The sequence below is a fragment of the Lissotriton helveticus genome, chromosome 5_1 (genome assembly GCF_964261635.1).
Source record: "Lissotriton helveticus chromosome 5_1, aLisHel1.1, whole genome shotgun sequence".
Lineage (NCBI taxonomy): Eukaryota > Metazoa > Chordata > Amphibia > Caudata > Salamandridae > Lissotriton > Lissotriton helveticus.
Genome location: NC_136065.1, coordinates 1,223,619,229 through 1,223,646,875, shown reverse-complemented (window position 1 = coordinate 1,223,646,875; position 27,647 = coordinate 1,223,619,229). Strand labels below are relative to the sequence as shown.

The following is a 27,647-nucleotide window of genomic DNA, read 5'->3' as shown; positions in this document are numbered from 1 at the left end:
ATTTTAGAAGTGTGTTTTGCCAATGATATGATATGCCTATATATAGTACAATCAATGGCTTCTTGGCTGTACATTAACCATCTTCCCATCATTGTTGTATGTCTATTTGATCGTAATTTGTTGGATGCTAAATAAATAACTATGGATGGCATAGCTGTTGGTGTGGTGTGTATCTATAAGGAAAATGTAAGAGCTATTGTTCCGGTGTTACTGGACGTGTTGAATGGGGCTTCTCTACATTAAGTATATATGCTATATGTCCTAAAGACACTACAATCCCCAGGGTAGACTACTAGAATCTGCAATTGTTTATATGTAATGTGCATTCAGTATCCACAGTTATCTTATGGCATAAGATTAATTGGTTATTCCAATAATTATTTAATTGGTGCGTGATTTCAGTATATTGTTTCTTCATGGTTAGTAATCCATCGATCAAACATCCAAAATTCATGTTATCAATAACTGTAGTTGTTCAAGAAGCCCTAATGCGTTTTGCAGTCCATCGTCTAGGGGAAGTTCTAATCATTTCCCTTATATCAATAGAAACGCTCTGGATAAAAATATATACTAATATCAAGAAAAACCCACTCAAAATCTGTAAAAGTGTTCATTTTTAGCTCTTTCAAAAACAGTAATTTCAAAAGCCCGAGAACTCATCTGCATAGTACCTAAAGGCTCCTCTCTCAGCCCTATTCTCTTCAAAATCTACATAACACCATTGGCTAATGTCATCCGTGCACACAACATCAATATCCAATCCTACGTCGATGACACGCAACTGATACAGTCCCTCTTGGACAAATCTCCCAGCACAGGGAACAACTTCACCACCTGCATGACCAAAGTGGCCAACTGGATGAAGTTGAACTTTCTCAAACTGAACACAAGACAGAAGTGGTGATCTTCGGAAAAGACGACTTGCCATGGGACTCCACCTGGCAGACTACAGACCTCATTCACACCCCAAGCAAGAAACCTTGGTATTGTCATTGACAACAAAGTGAGCATGTCTGTCCAGGACAACGCAGTCACCATAATCTGTTTTCATACCCTGAGGATGCTGACAAAGATGTACAAGTGGCGACTGAACAGCACCAGAAAAAAACACTCATATCAACCCGGCTAGACTATGGGAACTCCCTCTACGCAGGAATCAACAAGCTACTCTTGAAGAGACTACAGACTATCCAGAATGCAGCGGCCAGAGTTGTCCTAAACCTCCTACACCAGACTCACATCACACCACACCTGAGGATGCTTTACTGGATCCCAATACACAAGCGTACACAACTCAATCTCTTTACCCACTTATACAAAGCACTTAACAACTCAGGACCAGCCTATCTGAATAGACGCATACATTTTCACCAACCCCCTCTGTTCAGCCGGACTCTTACTAAAACACATCTACCAAAGCAGATCTGGAGGTTGAGCCTTCTTTTACAACCTCACACTCCACATCAGAATCTCCTCCTCCTCTCTTGACTTTCGCTAGTAGCTGAAGACCTGATTCTTCCAGTAAGCTCCCCTCCGGGGGCTAACCTATCACAACTGCGACCACTAGGAAACCTTGACAAGTGATAACCTGCTGTACAAATACGGATAACAATAGTTTATGAATGCTTTCATAAACATTCTACAAACATCTGTACAAGTGCTCGTTACTAGCACGCTATTGTAACGTATTTTGAACTCCCTCCTTCAATGTCCTTTACTTGTATCCATACAATGTCCATTAATCGTATCCCAGATCTGAACCAATGAAATGTCCTCTATTTCTTCACACATTTTGTACTCTATTTGAGCATCCATTTCTGTTCTTACAAGGTTAATTTCAATCAATCAGTCAATCAATCAGGGGGTCTATATAGCGCGCTACTCACCCGTGAGGGTCTCAAGGCGCTGGGGTGGGAGGGGAGGAGGAGGAGCAGCTCCAGATCAGTTGAAGAGCCAGGTCTTGAGATCCAGCCTGAACGTGTGCAGATTCAGGAAGCGTCTGATGTTCACAGGGAGCTCATTCCAGGTCTTGGCTGCAGTGAGGACAAAGCTCTCCTGCCTGCTCTGTTTCTGCGGATGTGGAGAGGTCGGCGGAGTGGAGGTTCCTTCTGAGTACGTGGAAGGAGACTCTCTCGTTGAGTTATTTGGGTCCGATGTTGTTGAGGGATTTGTAGGGGTGGGCACCTGTGCCTCATTTGTACTTCCTGTCTACCCCTTTTCCCCGTACACTCTCTTCAATCTCTACTGCAGCCCAATTGAAACCACGTCCTGCAAAATCTTTTTTTTAGGTCTCGGCTAGACAGCGCATGTGCTGCCTCGAAGAGACATGTTGTGTTTACCTGTGGGCTTCAGTTCGCCCACAGCCTTCCCATTTTCTCTCTCCATTGTCTGTCTCACATGCTTTGTCACCATTTGTCCCTGGCATGCATAGTCATGCCTCATCTTGTGTTTAGCCCTCCCCCAAAGCATAGACTAAGTACTTCAAGACCTCAAGTGAATCAGGTATGCGTTATCACAGGGCATGTCAGAGCTTCTAAAGAACTTGTGTCTTTTGTCGTGTTTCTTGTATGTGAAATGATTGAACTGTTAGTGTTTCATCTTGTTGCTTCTCATTTCATAGGGTGGAACTCAATTTCTACAAATTTCTTCCCTGGGGCGAAGCTTCAGGGGGGGTGTTACACCCCAATACATCTATTCTCTAGAAAATATTTCGGTACAGGTTATTTCAGTCTGGTATGGTGAGGAGTCTGTCCGATTTCTCCTGGAATTTTTTACATACACACACAGACAGCAAAACACACACACACACACACACTGTCTCTGTTTTGAATGTCTTAAAAGATGTTGGTCATTTTACAAAGTATTGTTTTAAGTATCCATTACAATCTGCACCATGCTTCCTTTCCACGGTCTCAAACTCCCCTTCTGCACTGCTTCTCTTATAATGTATTCTAACATGATATGCCAGCATGGTTGTTGGAAACCCTGACGCTCATACCCCACCTTATCTTTCTGACCAAGCTACGCCCCTGTTTCTCTCATCTGGACACTTTCTTACTTATTCCGCCCTCACTAATTAAGGGTTTCCGTGCGCCATTGTGCTTCATTTCAATTCTCTTCAAAGGTCCATGGCAAAAGCAGTCCATTTAATGTGCTTGCCAATGCAATGTATTTCCTCATGTTCACTACTATAAAGCAGCTTAACACTTTCTGTTTTTTGCAGTTTTATATAGCACCAACACCACCCAAAGTATTAGAGCGCTCTACATTAGCACCAGTTACTTTACACAATCATTTTTGTAGGCACCATGAGATTACGTGATTTGCCTGGTTCACTGACAAAATATCGACTACCAAAATATCTAGATACAAAAATATCGAAGTCAAAAATATTGACTTACTATACTTATAATAAAAACGTACAAAAATATTGGGAAAAATATAGTTGTCACTAATATAGTGGCCTAAAGTATCAATTTTTTAAATATATATAAATGTAAGTAGTAAGCATGAATTAAATTAAATAATACTAATGTAATAAAAATAAAATATATTCAATAATGTTTTTGAAAAATATAACAATTAGTATTATTTTCAAAAATTAAAACATATTAATATATATGTATTTACATATATTTGATTTAATATTTTTAATATATATTTTACAAAGATGTAAATATAATTTCAACAAAATATATATATATATATATATATATATATACATATATCCAATAACAAACTTTTTCAAACAAATCATTTTAATTACACAAACAAAATGAAACAAAATAAAAATGTTGAATTTACTCAAAACAAATAAAATATTAAAAATTATACATATTATAATTTTAAATAAACAGAAACGTTTTAATATAAATGTAAACAATATAAAGTAAACTACAAAACTTTAAAATGAATATACTATTCCCACTACAATTTATACAAGAGTAGACAAAATGTCATACTCAGGAGGTGAAAAATGTACAATCCCCACTACACTCAATGCAACAGTAGAGAGAATGTTGGATTGCAGAGAGGTAAGATTAACTATTCCCATTCCACTCAGTCCAACAGTAGGGAAAATGATGGATTGTGGAGGGATAAAATGTACTATTCCCAGTCCAGTCAGTGCAATAGTAGGGAAAGTGTTGGACTGCGGAGGGGTAAAGTTTACTATTCCCACTCCAGTCAGTGCAACAGTAGGGAAAGTGTTGGATTGCGGGGGGGGGGAATTTACTATACCCACTCCAGTCAGTGTAACAGTAGGGAAAGTGTTGCATTGTGGCGGGCTAAGATGTACTATTCCCCATCCAGTCAGTGCAACACAAGAGAAAGTGTTGGATTGCGGAAGGGTAAATTGTACTATTCCCACTACAGTCAGTTCAATAGTAGGGAAAGTGTTGGATTGTGGAGGGATACAATTAACTATTCCCACTCCAATGAGTGCCACAGTAGGTAAAATGTACTATTCCCACTGCAGTCAATGCAATATTAGAAACCAAACAAATTCTCTTCAACACAATAAAATAATTTCGAAAACATAGTAAACAAATACAAATATACATGTTAAAAAAATATATATATATTTTATATTAAAAATTAAATTAAACCCACCTCCCAACTGTCGCTGCTTGACCATGCTGAACAGCCATTGCAAAGATCCCCTCTTCCTCCAGATCCCCTCCTCTCCCGACTCCGATTCTCACATTTGCTTTATGTTGCAGTTTTTGTAGCACCAACACCACCAAAGGAATTAGAGTGCTTTACATATTCACCAGTTACTTTTTTTGTGCAGTTTTATATGGCACCAAACACCACCCAAATGTATTGGAGCACTTTACATTAGCACCAGTTACTTTACACAAGGATACTTTCATTATTGTAAGCATGGGGAGATTAAGTGATTTGCCAAGAATCAAGGATGTTAAGCAGACACTGAAACTCAAACTCCATTTCCTAGCTCCATAGTAAGCAGCAGGGGACCTTACACCTCATCGTCTCTCAAGAGGACGCCACATCCTCTCCCTAGCCTCAGATCCACATTTTGTGATTATGGCCAAATCACTTAATCTCTATGTGGCAGCCCACATTTGCTGTAGGTTGCCCATCCACCTCCCGTCCATACCTGCTTGCCAGCTAAACTCTGTTGCACAGAATCTGCTTTTCACATTTTTTTGTGAAGTTTTATATAGCGCAAACACGACCCAAAGATCATTTCTGTCGGCACCGCAAAATTAAGTGATTTGCCCAAAATCAAGGATGATAAGCTAATGTTGAAACTCAAACCCGGTTTCCAAGTTCCAAAGTTGACAGCTCTGGCCTTTACGCCACACCCCCTCCTGAAATTACATCATATCATCTCCATAGCCTCGACCTCAGTTACACATTTTGAGATTACGGATAAATCACTCAAATCTCCCCGTTTCTAAATACAAGCATTGGCAAAGCCAGTATGTTTCACCTGTGCTATAGCTATTGTTTTTAGATATCAGATACCCAGCACGTGCGTTATCTCAAAGAGACGTGTTGTGTTTTATCTGTGGGTTTACAGGCCGCCCACCTCCTAATACTGGTAAACTTTAGCGTCACTCTCATTTTCTTTGATGCCATTCGTCATGGCAAGCGGGAATCATGCCCTCTTCTTGTGTTTAACCCTTCCATAGCACATGGACTAAGTACATGTCTCCTTACACTGCTTCCGGTTATTGGAGCTATTTTTTCCTTTGTTTTCAAGCACTCCATAGGATTGTTTTCAGGCCGTCTCCTTTGTACACATACCACTAAAATGCTTGTGTGTGTACATAAACAAATGCATTCTTACAAAACTTGTTAAAACACAAACAGAACTTGTTTATTTATTTGTTTGCACGGCCCCATGGTATTGAAGATCTTACTCTGTCTTGCCATAATGCGAACATGAGCTATTTATATTGGGGCCCCATTAAGTGTTCACCAGTTACATTCCACAATGACACATCAATTTTTGTCGCTGATCCTGCTTCAATTAAGGTATATTTTCACCCCCTCATTGTTGCTTCCTCCTGCCCTCTCCTGTTGTTTCTTGCCCATCTCCCCGGCTTAACCTGTCCCCCACTGCCCGCCTTGTTGCTGCTTTTATTTTTTTTGCACAACCTGTTTTGGAGCTCTCATTCCATCCCTACGTCTTGCCGTGGGCTCCCTTGTACACAAACCACTAAAATGCATAAGTGTACATAAACTAATGCATTTCTTTAAAAAGTTGATAAAACATGAATAGCACTTTTTTTTTGTTGAACAGTCAGATAGTATTGGAGTGCTTGCTCAGCCTTGCCAAACTGCGAACACAAGCCAATGGTACTGGAGGTCTTAAAATGCTCACCAGTTGTATTTCACTATGACACATTTATTTTTGTAACTGATCCTACTTTAATTTAAGTATTTTCCCCCCTTTATTGTTGCTTCCTCCTGCCCTCTTCCGTCATTGCTTACCCATCTCCTATCCCCCTCCTGTCTCCTTGCTTGACCCGTTTCCCCACTGCCTCCCTTCTTGCAGGTACTTTTATTTTTTTTGCATGATCTGATGGTAATGGAGCGCTTGTTCCGTCCTCCATCTCGCCATAGTGCTAACACCAGCCGATGATATTAGAGCACTCTAAGTGCTCACCAGTTACATTAAACAATGACACACTCATTGTCATACACAGGGGGAAGCACAAGTGATTTGCTCAGAATCACAAACTGTTCAGCTGATCATGTAATTTGAAACTGGTTTTCCAGTTCCTGTGTAGGCAGCTCTGGACATAAAACAACATCCTTGCTTCACTTCAATGCTCCTCAACTGTTTCTCACTATCACATTTGTTCAGCAAGACACCATCAACACTGAACAAGCATTGGCAAAGCCAACAGATCTCAGCAATGCCCGAGCTAATGGCCTTTTCAATATGAATGTATTTTAGCCATGTTGTCTAGCAACATATTTGCTTTTCAGCATGGCTGAAAATCACTGGAAAAAAACTCTATGATGTGCCCAGCACAGGCCATGTGATGTCGCTTTTTTATGTTGGGAGGGGCAGAACAATAAACTCAACATAGGGGGCAGGACTCGACGTCGGCTCAACAGCCTGCAATTCTGGACTTTCATAATGCTGAACAGCAGATGTGCTGCAAGACAACATGGCTAAAAGACATTCACAGTGACAAAGCGAACAGCTCAGGCATTGCTGGGACCTGTTGGCTTTGTCAATGCGTGTTACATTCTATTATGCCATAGCTTCCACCTATGCCCTGTGTTCTTATGCTCACAGTGACAATGTCACGTCGGCAACAAAGTACCACTAATATCCAATTCCTCTTTACCTTCACAGATGTGTACCCTGTTGCCCACCCTATCGTACTCCTAGACTGTCCCCTTGGAATACTCTTTCTTTGTGTGCTATATTGCCTGTTGGTGCTTTCACTTCTCTCAGTGTTCATGTATATACACCACCTTCCCGCTTAAGTGTTCTCACCATCTGTACTTAGCTGGTATGCTACTTCACCGGTATGCAAGTTAGTGCTAGCTGTTGACATTAACACCAAGCTTTACTTGCAGAACAAATCATACATTCTAACCCGAAGAGGGCAAACTCAACCTGTACCTTCCATATTGATAAACTGGATGAATTACACTACATAATACCTGTTATTACACCTGTTATTTGCAGCAACCTGTCAAATTTAGTGCAATATAAAATAAGCTGTTTCCAAAGGGATAGAATCCAGAACCCCTTATGTGCATTCAGAATTGAAAAGCGGCGCTCTACCCTGCGCTCACCCATCCCCGCCCTCGTTATAGGAGGGGCAACAAGAGCCGCCCTTCCACAGAGCGGTACAGGCGCCATGCCCTCTCTGACGGAGTACCGGGGATTGCGGGAGCACGGCCGCTGTGGATACTGCGGCGCCACCGAGGGCAAGGTGAAACACGGTATGGCGGCATATAGTTCACTGAAGCGCCGATCTCAGTCCGTTTCGCATTGTTTACGCAATCACAGGGATCCTGTCCTTAAGGTAGGCGCATGGGCCGCACTCCTGCCTGCATGACCGCTGCCTCCTATAACAAACCCGCCGACAGACAACGCTCTTCCGCAGCAAGTGCAGCCGAACAGACCATCACCAGTCACGGGCACGGCGCGCGGCTGACGCTGCCCTCTGCGTGCTTGTGTCATCTGTTTACTTCCGGGTGTCCCGCGTTCACCTGTTGCACGGCAACGTGATCGTGTTTCAAATGAGAGAGGTCTAATCAAAGAACGCGATCCATAACTATGTTCTAGGATTGTGCTAGTAGTGCTTCAAAGTGGGAAGTTCCTCAAAGTACTGAAAACGTGTTCTTTCATTTTAAAGGGAGCGTATCAGCACTTCTTATGTAGTGCGCAGTACTTTAATGAGAGAGTACTGACACTTCTCAGTAGCAAACAAGCATTTACAATGCAATGGTTTTGCCTTTGTTAAAGTTAGAGCTATTGGCATTGCTCTTGACATTATTTTTATTTATATATTTTTTTAACATAAATAAATGGCATTGTCATTTACAATGCCACTAGCTTTATCTCTCGCAAATGACACCCACAAACACACACACAGAGCCCTTCCACACACACACCCACACACACAGCCACACAGAGCCCCCCACACACACAGCCACACAAAGCCCCCCACACACACAGCCACACAAAGCACCCCACACACACCCACAGAGCACTCTACACACATTTACACAGCACAAGCAGGCAACAGGGGCACACGGAGGCACAAGCAGGCAACAGGGGCACACAGAGGCACAAGCAGGCAACAGGGGCACACAGAGGCACAAGCAGGCAACAGGGGCACACAGAGGCACAAGCAAGCAATAGGGGCACGAAAACGGAGGCACAAGCAGGCAACAGGGGCACACGGAGGCACAAGCAGGCAACAGGGGCACACGGAGGCACAATCAGGCGACAGGGGCACACGGAGGCACAAGCAGGCAACAGGGGCACACGGAGGCGCAAGCAGGCAACAGGGGCACACGGAGGCACAAGCAGGCAACAGGGGCACACGGAGGCACAAGCAGGCAACAGTGGCACACGGAGGCACAAGCAGGCAACAGGGGCACACGGAGGCACAAGCAGGCAACAGGGGCACACGGAGGCACAATCAGGCGACAGGGGCACGAAAACGGAGGCACAAGCAGGCGACAGGGGCACACGGAGGCACAAGCAGGCGACAGGGGCACACGGAGGCACAAGCAGGCGACAGGGGCACACGGAGGCACAAGCAGGCAACAGGAATCCTTGCAAAATTTGTTTGTGTGCTTTTCGATAGCATAATTTCTATGGGCATGTATTAAAAAGAGGAAGCAGGTTGGCACATAAGACGACTTAAAATTGACTTACATTTTTACTGTATTATGTATATAGATTAAATGATTTTTAACTTAATCTATATGGTAGCACTCTTAAGACTCAGGATTTAAGCTATCTTTTATAACGTCTTTTTTCTAAAATGTGACTGTAAATATTTTTATGATACTTTTATGATCTGTGTAAGATCAAATAAAGGATTTGATTGATTGACTACTGCTAGTCCATTGAACAACATTAGGCCATGTGTTAGTTGACACCTACTTTGGTATTATAATCCCCAACAGAACTGAGCCAGAAGAGTGTCCGAAGCTTAACTGCAATAGTGGATAAACATTTCACATTAAAAAAATTAAAGTTGGCTCAAAATCAGTGTTTCCTGCAAAGTGTCTTTTGCATAGAGACCATTTGCAGTTTGAGTTGTGCAGACTAACGAAAAAGCATTGGAATAATGAGCTCCAGATCATGCTGGATTTCAGATCCTGTATTTGGAAGGTTATCTTCGATGAAGAAGCATCATAGCAGCATTAAAAAACTTAAATGTGCAAAGAGAAAGGACCCTTCAACTTGACCGCATATTTTTCTCTTTTGCTAAATATGGCGAGTATGAAATGTAACGAGTCTTAAAACTGACCTGAATGTTTACCTAGACAGAAATATGGTAAGGAATGTGTGCCCTCTTATTACTTTAATGCCGTCCAGTTAGGTCATGGGAATAAAATCGGAGAAAGAAAAGCCCTTCTTGAGGTTGGTAATGCAAATGTATCTTACATTTATAGTGGAAATGAGCATACCTTTCTAATTGTCAATTCTCAGTTTACCAATCAATCTTCAAGCATCAGAGTAACTGTACATTATGGATTACTGATTTAGAGCATCTTTAATATTCTAGTAATTTAATCCTATTACATTGATTTTAAGTATTTAATCTGATCCAGACTTGGCTCCAAATACTAAAGGAGGCCTATGACAAAGAATTGTTTCAGAAGCATCAGGAACGTGAAGTTTTGTAAACAGAGAGCCTTGTCTAATATAGGCAAGAGACCAAGATGTGATGGGAACGAGCCACAGAGATGTGTAACTGCTACATTACCATAAAACACGTATTTTGTATTTAATACATATTTACAATTTGGAGAACAGAGGCATAGTGGTGTATCAAACATGACCTTCATTTCAGGTGCCCAATTGGGAACGGAATCCAGCTGACCAATGTTGACTGTCTATTATTAGGGTCACCTGACCTTTCAGGTTCAATGTAAAACCATGGCCTTGTTGAGGCTTACATCCATGACCCCTCCAACAGGATATTCAACTAAATCATTTTATTTCTGTAGAATATAGTTCCTAATGTGGTTCCTGCTGCCATATAATATAGTTGGTCAAAGACATGTCGGCCAGAAAACCATGTCTGATTTTAGAACCAAAGTGCAATGCAAGGCTCACAGATTTTCCCAAAAAGCCATCAGTCAAGCCCCTGTGCCGGCGCATGTGCACTACGTGCGCTCGCCAGGCAAACCTAAAAACTCATCACACAGTAAGGACCCAGAAGATGACCTGGAAAGGAAAAGCATGCTGTGCTGAATGGTTTGGTGGTGGTCCTTTCGTACTAGGACAACCACAGACTGAGTTATGTGCAAACACATTTTTTTAATAAAGGGCCCTCAAAGCATTGTGGGGTAAGTTTCCATAGTGCAGTGAATATTATAGTATCGGCTCCCACACTGACCCAGGGAGAGATGCAGTAAACTTTTACTTGTGTTTTCATTCCTTTCTGCGGCCTCGCGCTGCATTTTCCTTCTTTTAATGGGCGCACTTCCACGTGCTGCTGCGACAACCGTCAGCCTTTCCTGGTGTCTGCCGCTCCAGCAGAAGCACACACAGTCTGGGGTTCCTGACCCCCTTTAACATAAATCCGCCCAGAAGCACCTATATCGCATACAAGATGGTGACAGTGTAACAAGGCCTGAGATGGGTGTGTGTGGAGCGGTTTTCTTTTTTTAGTGGTGCATTGGGAGGAGGGAAAGGGATGGGAGAGTAACACGAGGGACGGGACCCACTGCTCAGAACTCAGGAGTCCAGAGAGCATGTCCCCAGGGAAGCTGTTTGTTGTGGCCTAAGAAGGACTTCTTTAGAGGTGTTACAGGATACTATGCTAGAGGTCGAGTTCCAAACTCACTACCACCACCTCTCGGAGTAAACATTGGCTGCTTAAGGCAGGTGACGTCGATGGAGAAAATGTCTTGGTTATCCAGCTGAAGACATGGGACACACCCGAGGGAACCCCCCTTACCCCCAGGGAGGCCGCCTGATAACTACAGACTGGACCAGAGAAGAGGCGGCAGCACTCGCTGGATGCGGGTCTTGTACACTTTGTAAAGCCTTCACTGTGGCTATCCTGCAACCTGGCAGAGAAGAGACACGTCTAATTGTATGTAAAAAGAGAAGCTTACTCACCAGTCAGGGACACAGAAGCCATCTACTCCACCACCCCCATTACAGGGGAAACTAGGAAGACGGTAAACAGAGCGCTATCTCGGCGGGAGATGCATTTTGACAATTTACCCAGCGGTTCCACAGCTCGTCTTCCCCGTCAGGTCCCGGGCCGGCAGGCAATCACAGCGCGGCCCGGGAATGACGTCATGGGGGTGTCCCGCAGTTCCGCCCCCGGCCTGCCTGGCTTCCTGGTCGCGGGCCGGGCGGCGACTGCAGAAGATTCGGGGGCGTTCCCGAGAACAGGCGTTCGGCTGACGTAGCCAAAAGCCAAAAATTCTCGGGAACGCCCCCGAATCTGGTCCGGCATTGACGGACAGGCCCGTCTTCCAATGGCTAGCCTCCATTTATGGAGCTAGCCAATGAAAGACGGGGGCGGATTCCCAGCCCCATACTATACTCATTAGGTTTTCGCCAGGCAAAACCTAAAAACGGTGAGCTAGTGCGTACCTGCGCTTTTTATTTTCTGTTTCAACTGCTGGCTAGAAGGAGTCCAGGGCAAATCGTTGCTACATTTTTTTTCCCAAAGTTTATTTTATATGAGGCCTACGTTTTCCAGAGAAAAATATTAGCCATTTGTTGACGTTTTACGATTCTGCATAGGCTCAAAGTGCTTTTTTTCATATTTTTACTGTTTTAAATAGGCACTGATGAAGGGGATTGCTTGGGAGATTTTGCTAATGTTTGTACCCACTGGGACATTAAAATGCTGGTCGTGATGGTAAAAAAAAACAGCCAAGTGGCATACCTAATGGTGCGTGTAACTATCAAATGCCCCACAGTGTCTTCTGTTTGCTTCAAAAGAAAGTTACACCTGTCCAATCGCCCGCATTTAGAAGGGTGCCATTATCCTTGGGTTTTGTTTTCATCATATAAACAAGCAAAATGTCTCCAAGGGACATAATAGGGATCACAATACTAAATACTTTTCTCACCCTTCAAAAACATATTTACCGTGTGTCTACGTGTGGCACTTTGACATAACTCTCACGTTTTCGGAATGTGTGACATTTCATGTTTTCAGCCAGTGAGCCATCATACTAAGTGCCATTTTATCTCGAATAGAAAAAAGGAGTTATGGCCATGTGGCAGGATACATTTTACAAAGTAGCCCCCTTGGTGCAATGCAATAGCCTAAAAACTGAACTAAAATAGATTCAATGGTCTTCAGGACCGATATGTCATGAATCCCCACCACATGCTAACCACATTTATACCCTAATTTGTAGACACACACAGAACCACATACGCTACCTCAAACAGGAGAACAGTTTCACAGAATACATATAGAAATCATTTTTTGATTCATATGTCACATTTTAATCACAACTTCTTAAAATGTCAAACAAAAGGAAGAATAATGATTAACAATGGCCATTATCAGTTTCAGAAGTGTGGTCAACCACTGAACACTGAGCCATGCTGCCTCTAGATAGCAGTATTATATGTGCTCCAAGTCATTGCTGCAAGATATAGAACAGAGAAATCAAGACTTGTAACTTTGCAGGTGCTGTCATTAACTTCAATCTCAAAGATAAAGTGCAGGTAGCCATTGCACGATACATACCCATATCAGCTGCATAGTGCAATATTGTTAAAAGCTTTTTAGAATTTTTTGTTACTTCCCAAACAAACTGATTTCTGTAAGTTTGTCCACAAATTGAATCAAAATGCTGCCTTTATTGCTTAGTAGGTAGCAATCCACAAAAAAACAAGCCTTCCCACTTTGGCCTCAAATAAGGTATTTAAAGAATGCACTCCTCTCTTAGGCAAAATGCTGAAACTAGCAACATTTTACAGCATACATAAGAAAAAAGGCATACTTACAGCTGCTAGAGATCGCGGGTCACCCGACCAATAATTTCGCCACTTCTGGCTTCGGGCCCATATACTTTACATTATTATATACATTGATCAGATGACCACACAATCTACTACCAATAATTGTGGGTCCCTTTCGATGATTTCCAGTGTACCCAACTTACCATCCACCGTTATGGGTACCTATGACCACGATGGGTCAGGGAGCTAGCTGTAAAAGGAAAGGCAGCAAAATACAAACCCAACTTTTATACTTTATTTTATAAAATGACCACGGACAACTGGAAGTTTTGGAAGTTTTATCTTAAATTCAAATAAAGGGCAGTCATACAGTTTTATCAAAAGAATGCTAGTGCGACAGGGAACCCGCTAAGTGAGAGGAAAACTAAGATAAGGGGCAAGATGAACACGCTATAAATCTGAGTTACTTTAGTCAGTTTTACGAGAGAAAAACCAAGAACATATCAGGAAGTTGCAAACTGCAATACAGAAAATGATTTCTAAAAGGTAGGGTAACATAGGAACACGTTATGTAATCAAATGCAAATGACTTTACGAAATGCAATGGTTTGCAGGAGAAAGCATGGAAAATTATTCACGTGCAAAGGTATGTCTTTATTGAAGCAAAGACAGAAAGATAGAAAGGTGCAGTTTAAGAGTTTCAGAGCAATATTTACCTAGACTGGTGTGAAAACCAACCCTGGCCACGGGTCAGTTAAGGACAGGAAAACCCTCAAGGAAGGATAACCCTCAGTAGGACAGCAGGTGCAGAATGGACACCCAGGACAGGACAGGAAACCCAGATTCGGATCAGGACAGGACCACCAGGATACGACCAGCACCCGCAGTTCAGAAGCAACGCCTGCGCTCCACCCTCTCTGCAGCTATCGATCAGGACCCCGATTGGGTCAGCGAATTCCCAAAAAAAGTGCTACGCCAGCACTTAAGGTTCAGTAAAACCTTCAGAGTCTATGGTCAAATTTCGGACAGAGAGCTCCGCAGCACCTCTGTATCAAGTCACCTATTGAGTGCGTTGGGTCAGTGACAGGTCAGCTATTCAGACAAGTCGGACAATTTCTCTAGCTAAACCTAGGCTAGATATACTCTTTTGGGTCAGTGTACCAGCCCCCAATGTTGCAAAGTGTCAGAATCCCCAAATTTCGATTGGTCCTAAGGTAGGATTTGGTTAACACACCATTCAGAACAGACTATTCTAAGGCCTAATTTGCATGTTAAGGTGCCGCCTAGCAAGATTAGGGTTCCCTCGAGAAGTCGCACAGAATACAATGGGAAGAATACAATTTGAAACAATTAGAATACAATCATGATGCTCTTGCTGGGTGAAGGTGCATATTCCCAGGCAGGCTCTGGCATCGACCTTCTTTGGCTTGGTTTCAATGCCGCCGCACCATGGATTGATTCTGCGTAGACGGGCCCTCCAAGATGGACTCCCCAGCCCCATCACCCCTCAATTGCCGAGGATACATGAAAAGCAAGCGAAAACAAATTAATACATGGAAATAAATGAATGTACTTCATGTCATGATGTCGTACTTTAGCTTCATCATTATAAAAATATACTATGCATTATTGGTGAGTGCAACGAACAATTTCACAAGAGCAGCAGCACAAAGCTTCAGCACGTTAATACAAATGTGCGCCATCTTGTGGCTGTTACGCATGCGCACCCTTTCCCTCCAAAACTATCTCTAAGTGTAGTCACGTGAGTGTGACTGACGCATGCGCAGAAGAGGAAAGTCAAGCAGCGGCCATTTTTTAAAACACAGATTAATCGTATTAGTAAAACACATAGGCAAGCTTCTCTATTATATATATGTATCGAAAATAAAAGATATTAGTAAAACATACAATTCGTTACGAGGTTACAATGGTTTCGAGGTTCATGAATCGAGCAAGTCGCGATGCGAAATCTTGCTCTATCAATCCCCTCTTTGATGATATTTACTATCATCACAAAAATGGAACCAGATGCCAACTTTCTTTCACACCGTGTACATTTCTATCTCTTCCAACAAGCGATTCAGCTTCTCTTTCTCAGTTTTGGTAGGGTGAGAATTTTTCACCTTTTTATAAATCTGATTATTCATTTCTTCCAATTCAAGCTCATCCGCACTTCGTTTCACTCCTCTCGCATTCACTTGGTATTTCTTTCGGTGTTTGCGACATTTGCAACAGACGAATATGAGAAATAGGATAAGACCTATCACTCCAATTGGCATCAGTACCTTTAACAATAAGCTTTTACCTAAACTAGCAAACCAATGACCTATATTGGAGAGACCATCAACCAGTCTCTTCCAGGCACTGTCAACCTCGAGTGGTTTGAGTTCCTTTTCCAAATTAGTAATGTTTTTCACATATCTTTTGAGCTGTACACTTTTGTCCGGAATGTAAGTGCAACAATGTTGCGCCTTCAACCTCCGGCAGACTCCGCCCTCCTTTGCTAATAAGGTGTCAAGAGCAAGTCTGTTCTGCAAAACCATTGATCTGATCGCAACCATTTCAGTATTGACCAGCTGAAATCCATGAGCTGTGTCAGTAGACAGCACATCCACTATTGTGGACAATTTGCAAATTCTGTGAGTGTTCAGAACCACTCCCACTCCAGATATCAGTGCACTAAAAATACTACCCATTATTTCACCTACGCTTTCTCTTTTGCTACGCACTAAGCCATTAGTATTTTCACTGCTTCCAGCAATTTCATTCACATGGTATATTCTCGGGAAAACAATGCCAAAATAGCAGCTTCCATACCAGTGATCCGGCAATTTGAAATAAGCCTTGTCTCCACATATATAATAAATTCCAGGAAACACAGGCTCTGACCCATTTTTGAATCCCCAACCTCCAATTACCTTGTAATTGTGTTCACATTGACTGGAACCAATGAAAATGTTATTATAATAACTAGTCTTCTCGCGATGAAGACAGAGTTTCCCTTTCTTCTCGAAATCCAGCAACAAAGCAGGCCCTACCCCGCCATTTGAGGTGCTTTCCATGTTTTCAGCCCATTTAGGTGTTTTCTGCCTTTTGTCATTAGCCTTTCTTTGGAAACTCTCCCTTCTTTTCTCTGCCATGTTTAAAAATATCTTTTCTTGTTCATGTAATGTACAGGTCAAGTTATCTCTGTGTGCTTCAGCTATGTCTATATTGCCTATAGTCAGAAAATAGTCTCCCATATATCGTATTACGTCACTTTTGGTATGTACAGGATTCAGATTTCCACGAATGGGAAGTTCAGAAAAGATCACGTCATTATTAGAATAATAGTACTGTAACGGTCCTCTTTTGTAAAATAAGCTTGCTAAAATACTACTGGAGATTCCATAGGTCAGAGGTAGGTGATGATATGTCACGCCTTCAGCCACAGAAGTAGGTAGCTTCATGCAGACATAACAATCTTCTATTTCCATAGTTTCTACGTAATGCACTAACAAATTTGCGAAAACATTTAAATGTGTCTTGTTTCTAACTCCGTGGTAATGTAGTCCTTCCTCATCTGATGCTTCTAAGTCACGTTTTGTCTGTCTGAGTGCTTTCTCACGTCTTTCTACACTTCGTGTTGTCAGTTCTTCAGTGTCGGTAATCTGAGTAGGGTCAATATTAGTATTTTTGCTAACCATAAAGGGAATGAAAACTGTTAATCCTATCCAAATTAAAATTACTATAACTATACTACATATACACACTTTGCAGCATGTTTTGCAACAACTGCGGCTAGGTCTACCACTCACGTTTGTATCAGACATTTTGGCTCAGAAGGAAATTTTAACCCCTCTTTGTAGCTCTTCCCGGGTATTTTATTGCTGAGCAATTTCACGGAGGTTCTTCCTCTTCCTCTGCAGAGTAATCAGTAATTCGTTCTCCGTCGCTTTCGTCAGTAATATCAAGATCTTCAAAGTTTTCTAAGATTAAGTAGGTCCACTCTGGATCCTTGTATTTTTCGTTTTGTCTTTTTATTCTTTCACTCCTTCGCTTGGAGTTATCTTCAGGTATTTCTGCAATTCGGGGACTTCTTCTTATGTCTGCAAGTTTCTCTTGGACTGTTTTTATTCTTAATCTTAGTCTTTTAATATACCTTGGCTCAATGTGCTTCTTTTTCTTGAGTCTTTTAGCTGGTACTGTTATTTGGCTTTCTTCTAATGTCCTTTTATTTTCACTTGTTTGTGGCACTTCAATTTCTGTCTTCTCCCTTTCTGTCTGACTAGTCCCAGGTCTTGTATCTATTTCTTCTGCCTGGTTACTAAGATGGCCTTGTTCAGGGGAGTTTTGATTTTTGTTTTTGAATGTCTCTGTTTCTGTGTCCTGAACACGTTCTTCTAGTTCTGCCTGATCCTGCTCGAGCACTTCGATCCCTTGATTTTCTTCTGCTCGAACTATTACACTATGTCTAGTCTGTCCCTTTTCGATATCAGGAGTCTGTGGAGGAGTATCGATCACTTGTTCTGTCCCTGTCTGACCTTCTTCTTCGTCCTCAGTTTTGATGTGAATCTCAATGATCTGAGGGTCTTCGCCTGTGCCTTGCTTGTCCTCTCTATTCCACTCTCTGTCTTCCCTTATTCGCTCTCTTGTTCTCAGTGGATCTCCAGTAAGATCGACTATGGGTATCCAATCCTCTGGCCAAATCCTCTGCAGCTCGTCATCAGCTACTTTCGGACCAACGTCTGTGGGCTCCTCGGCAGTACTGGTGCTTGGCCATACGTCATCGGCTGCCTCTGGACCAACGCCTAAAGGACCCTCAACGGGACTGGTGCTCGGCCGTCTGATATCAGCTACTTCAGGACCAACGTCTGTAGACCCCTCAGCGGGACGACCTTCAGCTCCAGGCTCCTCGTCTGGTATTACCTTCTGGGTATGGCTGGCATGGATCCACTTGGGAACACCTGCACACTTCACTGCTGTCGTCGTTACCAGGATTACTTGGCGCTTTTTCCCCCACCTTGGCGCAAGGCAACTTGAACGAGTATGCTTCTTTATCTTAACCCAGTCACCAGGAACCAATTTGTGAACTGGTGTTGTCGGGTTGGCGACGGCGTCTGCCCCAATCTGGCGAGAGATAGAACGCACTTGGTCACCCAGTTGCTTGCAGTATTCAAGTACCAAATCATCAGAAATGCTTAACAGTTTGTATCCTGGTACCTAAGCTTGTCTCATCACTCTTCCCATCAATATCTCATGGGGACTCAGGCCTGTTCTTCGATCTGGAATGCTTCTGAGTCCCATCAGAACAAGAGGCAAGGCTTTTATCCAGTTCAAGCCGGTAGAATCACATATTTTTGCCAATCTATTTTTTATAGTGCCATTTATTTGTTCTACCACTCCAGAAGCCTCTGGATGATATGCACAGTGCAACTTTTGTGTGATCCCGAATGCTTTGCAAAGCTGGGCCAAAATTTCATTCTGGAAATGTGTGCCTCTATCTGAGTCAATAAAGACTGGAACCCCGAATCTAGGTATCAACTCTTTTAGTAGGAGCTTAGCTACTGTTATGGCGTCATTCTGTGTGGCAGGGTAAGCTTCCACCCATTTTGAAAATAAGCAGACAATGACAAGGACATATCTTTTTCCCTCACAACGAGGCATGGTAATGAAATCAATTTGTATTCTCACAAAGGGACCCCCTGATCTCCCAATTTTCATCAGTTCAACTTCTGTTTTCTTGCCAGCGTTGAACTGCTGACATGTCAAGCACCTCTGGCAAAGGGACTCTGCTACCTTCCTGAATTTCTTGTTGTACCAAGTCTGTTGAAATACCAGAACCATGGCGTCCCTCCCAATGTGTGATCCCTCATGTATCAATCGAGCCATTGGGGCAAGCAGGTGTCTTGGTAACACAGGCATACCATTTGGGCCCACCATGACACCATCCTCACGTCTCGGTTTACAACCTTGTTCTTTCCATTTCTCTTTCTCTTCCCAGGGCGTCACATGCTGCCATTCTCTCACTTCATCCCAAGTAGGCACTTCTTCAAACATTCTAAGTTGGCAGCTGTTTCCAACCCCACCCCGATTGGGATTTATTCTCAGTCGATCCATAGCACATTGTTTTGCCACCCGATCAGCTAAATCATTTCCCAATGACACAGGGTCAAGGCCCTTCTTATGAGCAACACATTTGACCACTGCCAATTCTTTTGGTAATTGGATTGCCTCTAAAAGGTCTTGGACAACCTTTCCATTCCGAATGGGGGTACCTGAGGAAGTCAGGAATTCTCTTTGTAGCCATAATTGGCCAAAGTCATGCACAACCCCGTAACAGTACTGACTATCAGTATACACTGTTACTTTTTTATCTTTTCCCAATTTGCAAGCTCTTATCAGGGCGATCAATTCGGCTACTTGTGCAGACTTTACTCCAAATAGATAAGATGCTTCCTCAATTTTGTATAAAGTGACCACAGCGTAAGCAGCACTTAGGCCTCCTAGTTCATGTCTTAGGCAGGAACCATCCACGAACCATTCCACATCATGCACAGGCAAAGGAGTTTCTTTAATGTCTGGGCTAGCTTTAGTACTAAACTCTGTCAGGTCAATACAGTCATGCTCATGATCTCCCTTATCTTCCATTACCATTGAGTCAGGGAGTAGAGTGGCAGGGTTTAAAATGTTACATCGGGTAATGACTATATTTGCAGCACCCATGAGAATCCTCTCATATTTAGTCAGCCGACTAGGGGTGAGATACTGAGTTTTCGTACGAGTCAATAGAATCACAACTGCATGTGGAACATACACAGTTACAGGATGTCCCATGATAATGGACTCACTTTGTTCTAAACTGGTGCAAGTTGCAGCTACTGCTTTCAGACATCCAGGTAGTCCAGCAGCCACTGGATCCAAAGTGGCAGAAAAATATGCCACAGGCCTTCTGGTCAACCCATGCTCCTGAGTCAGGACTGACAATGCACAATTGTCACGAGTGTCACAGAATAAGCCAAACTCCTTGGAGTAGTCAGGCATTCCCAAAGCAGGGGCTATACACAGGCAATTTCGCAACTGTGTGAAAGCTGTTAGGCTCTCGTCATTCCATTCAACTGGGTCTTTTGCTCCTCTCTTTGTCATTTGTATCAAGGGCTTTGCAAGGACTGCGAATCCCACAACCCATTGCCTGCAGTAACCTACAACTCCAAGGAACATTCTGATTTCTTTCTGAGTACGGGGTAACTGCATATTTTGAATTATTCTGACTCTCTCTGAGGTGACTTTTCTGATACCTTTTTCTATCTGGTGTCCCAGATATTTCACTGATTTCGAACAGAACTGTAATTTCTCAGGGGCCACTTTATGTCCCTTTTCACTCAGGTGATTCAGTAGGGCAATGGTGTCAACCACGCAATCCCTATGGCTTTTAGACGCCACCAATAGGTCGTCAATGTACTGTACCAAAACTGATTTTCCGGGTAAGACTAAAGTTTCAAGGCATTTTTTCAAGATCTGATTAAAGATAGAGGGGCTTTCTGTGTACCCCTGGGGGACCCTGTTCCAGACATACACGTTACTGTTGAAAGCAAATGAGAAAAGAAATTTGCTATCTGGATGCAATGGGATCGAAAAGAAAGCATGACATAGGTCTATTACAGTGAACCATTCAGCATCCCAGGGGATCTGATACAGAATCACTGCCGGGTTCGGAACAATAGGGCAGAAAGGGACCACTATCTTGTTTACCTTTCTCAGGTCCTGCACTACTCGATACTTGCCATTAGGCTTTTTAATGCCCATAATGGGTGAGTTGCACGGGCTACTCATTACTTCCTGTATGATGTTTGCTTCTAGCAATTTCTGAATTTCAATGGCAACACCTGCTCTTACTTCTGCACTCATTCTGTAAGGCTTGGTATTCGGGTATACTGCGTTTTCCTTCATGGCTATTTGTGTGGGGTCTACGTTTTTCATTAATCCCACATCCTTTCCTGTAAAGTCCCATACTTCTGGTTTCACTGTCTGCTGGAGTTCTTCAGGTAAGTCCTGTATAGTCAGTCGTTTTATTTCTGAGTCAGGTCTAATTAACATTAGCTTGTAGATACCGTCTTCATCTGGGGTTTGAATTTCGACGCCCTTTGGTGTGCAAAAGATGGTACAATTCATTTTGCACAGCAAATCACGTCCCAGCAAATTTACCGGACTGGTATCACAGACAACAAATCTGTGCATTTGCTTAAAGTTTCCAATTGAGATCTCCATGGGTTCGGTAACAGGTGTACTAATCAATTGATTAGATACTCCTACTACTTGGATTGCTTCTCCCGAGAGGGGTAGGTTTGGAACGTCCACTGTTCTCACAGTAGAACGGGTAGCGCCAGTGTCCAATAGAAAGGTGACATCATTTCCATCAACCTTTCCTTCAATGTATGGCCCTGACTGGTCTACCGGCAAAGAGGCGCCAAGTACGCACTCCTCGTCCTCCCCTCTCAGGCCCCGTCAGTACTGGTCATCACAGAAAAACGTGTCACTTAACAAATACTGCGAAGTTGCTGTATTTCTATCTTCATTGCCTCCCCAGACCACTACATCATCACCATGTGGTGACCTCCCTTTAAATATAGGCTTTGGCGCTCGTGGCACTTGAATCGTTTTTACCTGCTGCTGGGTCTTTCTTTGCTTTTCATTCTGCGTCTGTGGAATTAAATCAGGTGTTTGGGCATTATCGCTTTGTAAATATGGACACTCGTCTCGCCAATGTCCAATTTCTCCGCACTGATGACAGGGACATTTCTTTTTGGCTTCCTCCCTACTCATTTTAGGTCGGGGCTTTCCTCCATTCCCTCCCCCAGGACCTTGGTTCTGAGCAACTTTGTTTAACTTACTCAGTTGCTTTTCTTGCTGTTCTGCGAGCTTCACTTGAGCCCACATCACCTTTTCCTTCAGGGCCTTTTTCTTTTCTGCCATTTCGTCCTCACAGTACTTTGCGTACCGTAGGACCTCATCTATCTTTTTGGTATGCCAACAGATTTTATTATCCTTTATCCACTGACAAATTTCGGGTCTTAAACCGTTTACAAACCTGTAAATGAAGTGGGTCATGTCCTTCATCTCGATGTTATCTATACCACTGTAAGTTTTGAACACCTGCAACAGCCTCTCATAAAACGAGTGCACTGTCTCATCCCTTTCCTGCGTGGTTCTATCTATCTTGGTCCAATCAGTTTCCTTTGCAGGTACCTTTATTTTCAAATGTTGAATTACCTGTTAATACTTCCTCATCACTTCCTTCGATGGTTCCCCAGTTTTGTCGTCTCTCGGGTATTCCTCACTAGGCCAGGCAATGGCTATTTTACACTCAGTCCACAGATCTACAGGGACCACTATGTCGAAGAACCCATCCAGGTCCTTCCACAAGCATTTCTGCACTTTTACGAATCTCTCTACCTGCCGGTACCAGTCGACCGGTTTTTCTCGTAATTTTGGGAAGTCATTTGTAAAGGACACAATATCCTGACGAGACCATGGGACATGTACATATTTTCCCCCTGGTACTTCACGCATAGGGCATAACTGTTCTGGCTTTTCAGCTTCTCTTAAAGCAAATTCGGGAGTTACCTGCCTAGACCTGGCCTCATCTTTCTTCCTAGCCCATCTGGCTTTCCATTTTTCCACGTCTCCCCATTTCTGCAATACTGTCAATAGTTCCTTGACCTGTGCCTTTTTCCCTGACACATTCAGGTTTTCCAAATCTTTGTCTGAAAATTCTGCTCGGTATGGCTTCTGCAAGGGTTTCGATTTAGAAATGTCTATTCCCATACTAGCGGCAGTATCTGTCAATTTTTCATGAAGTACTCGGACATTGCGGGTAAGACTTTTGCACATAAACAACAGCTCTTCTTCAGAGTAGGTATTTAATCTGTCTAATCCCACGTTTCCTGCCATTAATTCTTCTATTTCTATTCTCAGTTTGTAGAGGTCTAAAGGTTTCGTTTGCGAAGTTTGTTTCTCTAATCCTTGACTCCATCTTTCGATTTCCTCAGGTGTGACCAAAGTGACACTTCTAGTACCTGAAGTCGATTCCATTTGAATCTCCCTCGTATTGAAAGGATTATGTCTTTTCTGCATTCTTTTCCCTGTATTTCTAATGGGCAGATCCATCAGTGAGACTTCAGATTCACCCTCACTCGTCTGTTCATCTACAATTAAGGGTTCTGGTCTGGGTTGTGCTATTACGGGAGAAATAACTGGAGGTTTCGGACTTTCCTGCCGATCCCCGTATAATGAAACTACGGGTCCGATTGTTACTGGGATTGTCAATGCTTCAGGACTGGTATTTAACTGGGTCATTTTCTGAATGATCTCAGCTCTCTGTTTTGCTAGAACCTCCCGCTCCTTTTCTTCCAGTAATCTCTCTATGGATTGGTCATGTAACACCTGCGGGGTTAGTGTGGGAGCATAACTCGGGGCAGTGGGATGAGTCTCACTAGGTCCTTCACCATAATTTGGTCTTGGGAATAAACTTCCTGTACCTAGGGATCTTCGTTCTTCCTCATACTGTGACTGTAATAACGGCATTCCTGAACTTGCGGGTCTCATCTCCCCTCCATAGGGAGGTCGAGAACAAAAATCTCCTTCACGGGAATATCCTGTCTCCCCACTAGCTGACATCCTGGGGTAAATGTTTCTGGTATCCACTGGTCCTAGACTCTCGGTATAGGGAGGAATGTGGTAACCCCCTCCTACACTTGCGGACCTAACTTCTTCCTGAGGAGGAAGTCTTCGGGAAATATCTCCTGCACTGGAAGGTCGATGTCCCTCATTATAAGGAGGCGGACTTCTTATACATAGGTCATCTAATAATTCATCATCTGACTCTCCAATGGGTACCCAATGTTTAGATTTTTCCAACCGTTTCTGTCCCCCAGTAGGATCATCTGCTGGCATCATTGGAAACAACCCCTCCACTATCATATTCTGCCTCCACTGTTTCATCTTTTTAGCTCGTGCTTCCTGCTTCAACTTTGGATAAAATTTAGTTAACCCTTTGTCCATCCGTGGCTTATCCCTTTCGAAAGCCTCGATTTCCCATTCCTCTAGCGCTTCATACTGCGTTAATCTAGGTCTGGGATGTAAATCATTCATTCGGGTTCTCAAATTAAATACAATTCTGCTGTTAAATGTTCCATCTAACGGAAAAGCCAATACTCCGTCATCTTTCGTGTATTTCACCCAATTTTCCAACCATACACATGTGTTGTACCCTTTATCGAACATCATGAAAGATGCGGGAGTGTTAGGTTGCGGTATGACAACACCTTCTCTAGTTTTAATCGGCTTGTCCTTTTTGAAATAATTCTTCACCTTATTTACAAGAGATATTTTTCTCTTAGTTCCGTACATAATGTCGTATCTATTAGTCTTCCACTGATCTCTTCCAAACCCTAGAGATCTGGGATCGGGTCTAGTCTCCGGAGTATACGAGTGCCACATACGATTCCTGCAAGCGGCTTTGTTTACAAGTCACTCCCAATCCGAATGCGTCTTTTATTTTCGTGCGGCCAATAAAATGCACGAGTTCAAATATTTTCGACCAATGGGTGCGCGGCCCCTTCGTGAGACAGTTCCCACGCTCCGGCGCTCGCCCCTCCTTTACAATCCCAGCTACGCTAGCAGCCCGCTGTGTCTACCAATCCCAGCGCGGCACGGAGTGACGTCAGAGCCGCTTCGCGACTGACTCCCTCCTTCACAAGGTAACGGAAACTTTCTTTCTTTCTAAAGTGTTCAGTGCTTGGTTATTTAACAACGAATACACATTCGCCACTGTGCTCAAGTGTCTAGACAGGAAAGAATTTTGTTTCACTGCAAGTAAACTACTTCCATTTACTTTTCAATTACTACGAGTAGATCTCTTCTGCCTACCCTTCACCCTAGCATTGGAGAACCTGTTACTCCCCTAGACTCATCCACCTTTCCGGGATATATCCGAGCCTAAAGTTTCCCTAGCGAACCCCTTTGCTTTCACTCGAGCTCCGATGAACCTGCTACTCTTCCGGTGCGACCCTCACTAGGTTATGCCACAGTAGGAATTTTGCCAATGAACCTCGTCACTAACATTTATTCAATCATACATTCAGAAAAACCCTAGTCAGTGCTTCCAGTTCTGCCTAACCTACACTAACTTTCCTTGGGCCAGTGACCTCAAAGCAAGCGGATTCTATTCACCACTCGCTATTCAATTCCCCGGGGATTCCTAACAACATGCAAGACGTTTTACGTAAGACTGGATTAATACATATAACAGTATAATAACAAGAACAACAATTTTAAAATATTTCATAATTTTTCAAAACAAGCATTCCAAGTGAGTGATTAGATCACCTGAAGTACCTATTCTCTTATAGCAGCAGATAAGGCTTCCTACCTAGCAGAATCCGACTTTAGCTAGACTAACTAGTCCTACCTAACCTTTAACTATTCCCTAACCATCCTCTGCTACCAGAAAATTACTGCTAGAGATCGCGGGTCACCCGACCAACAATTTCGCCACTTCTGGCTTCGGGCCCATATACTTTACATTATTATATACATTGATCAGATGACCACACAATCTACTACCAATAATTGTGAGTCCCTTTCGATGATTTCCAGTGTACCCAACTTACCATCCACCGTTATGGGTACCTATGACCACGATGGGTCAGGGAGCTAGCTGTAAAAGGAAAGGCAGCAAAATACAAACCCAACTTTTATACTTTATTTTATAAAATGACCACGGACAACTGGAAGTTTTGGAAGTTTTATCTTAAATTCAAATAAAGGGCAGTCATACAGTTTTATCAAAAGAATGCTAGTGCGACAGGGAACCCGCTAAGTGAGAGGAAAACTAAGATAAGGGGCAAGATGAACACGCTATAAATCTGAGTTACTTTAGTCAGTTTTACGAGAGAAAAACCAAGACCATATCAGGAAGTTGCAAACTGCAATACAGAAAATTATTTCTAAAAGGTAGGGTAACATAGGAACACGTTATGTAATCAAATGCAAATGACTTTACGAAATGCAATGGTTTGCAGGAGAAAGCATGGAAAATTATTCACGTGCAAAGGTATGTCTTTATTGAAGCAAAGACAGAAAGATAGAAAGGTGCAGTTTAAGAGTTTCAGAGCAATATTTACCTAGACTGGTGTGAAAACCAACCCTGGCCACGGGTCAGTTAAGGACAGGAAAACCCTCAAGGAAGGATAACCCTCAGTAGGACAGCAGGTGCAGAATGGACACCCAGGACAGGACAGGAAACCCAGATTCGGATCAGGACAGGACCACCAGGATACGACCAGCACCCGCAGTTCAGAAGCAACGCCTGCGCTCCACCCTCTCTGCAGCTATCGATCAGGACCCCGATTGGGTCAGCGAATTCCCCCAAAAAGTGCTCCGCCAGCACTTAAGGTTCAGTAAAACCTTCAGGGTCTATGGTCAAATTTCGGACAGAGAGCTCCGCAGCACCTCTGTATCAAGTCACCTATTGAGTGCGTTGGGTCAGTGACAGGTCAGCTATTCAGACAAGTCGGACAATTTCTCTAGCTAAACCTAGGCTAGATATACTCTTTTGGGTCAGTGTACCACCCCCCAATGTTGCAAAGTGTCAGAATCCCCAAATTTCGATTGGTCCTAAGGTAGGATTTGGTTAACACACCAATCAGAACAGACTATTCTAAGGCCTAATTTGCATGTTAAGGTGCCGCCTAGCAAGATTAGGGTTCCCACGAGAAGTCGCACAGAATACAATGGGAAGAATACAATTTGAAACAATTAGAATACAATCATGATGCTCTTGCTGGGTGAAGGTGCATATTCCCAGGCAGGCTCTGGCATCGACCTTCTTTGGCTTGGTTTCAATGCCGCCGCACCATGGATTGATTCTGCGTAGACGGGCCCTCCAAGATGGACTCCCCAGCCCCATCACCCCTCAATTGCCGAGGATACATGAAAAGCAAGCGAAAACAAATTAATACATGGAAATAAATGAATG

General features: G+C 43.1%; 1 protein-coding gene across 1 annotated transcript in view; it reads left to right on the top strand.

Moving 5' to 3' along the window:
- The first annotated feature begins 7,817 nt into the window (after positions 1-7,817).
- The window catches only part of ATE1 (arginyltransferase 1), a 489,063-nt gene continuing 469,233 nt past the window's right edge, over positions 7,818-27,647 (top strand). The window contains exon 1 of the mRNA XM_078643941.1: positions 7,818-7,941. Coding sequence (XP_078500067.1) covers positions 7,857-7,941 — 85 coding nt within the window. The 5' untranslated portion in view covers positions 7,818-7,856. The remainder of the gene's footprint in view (positions 7,942-27,647) is intronic.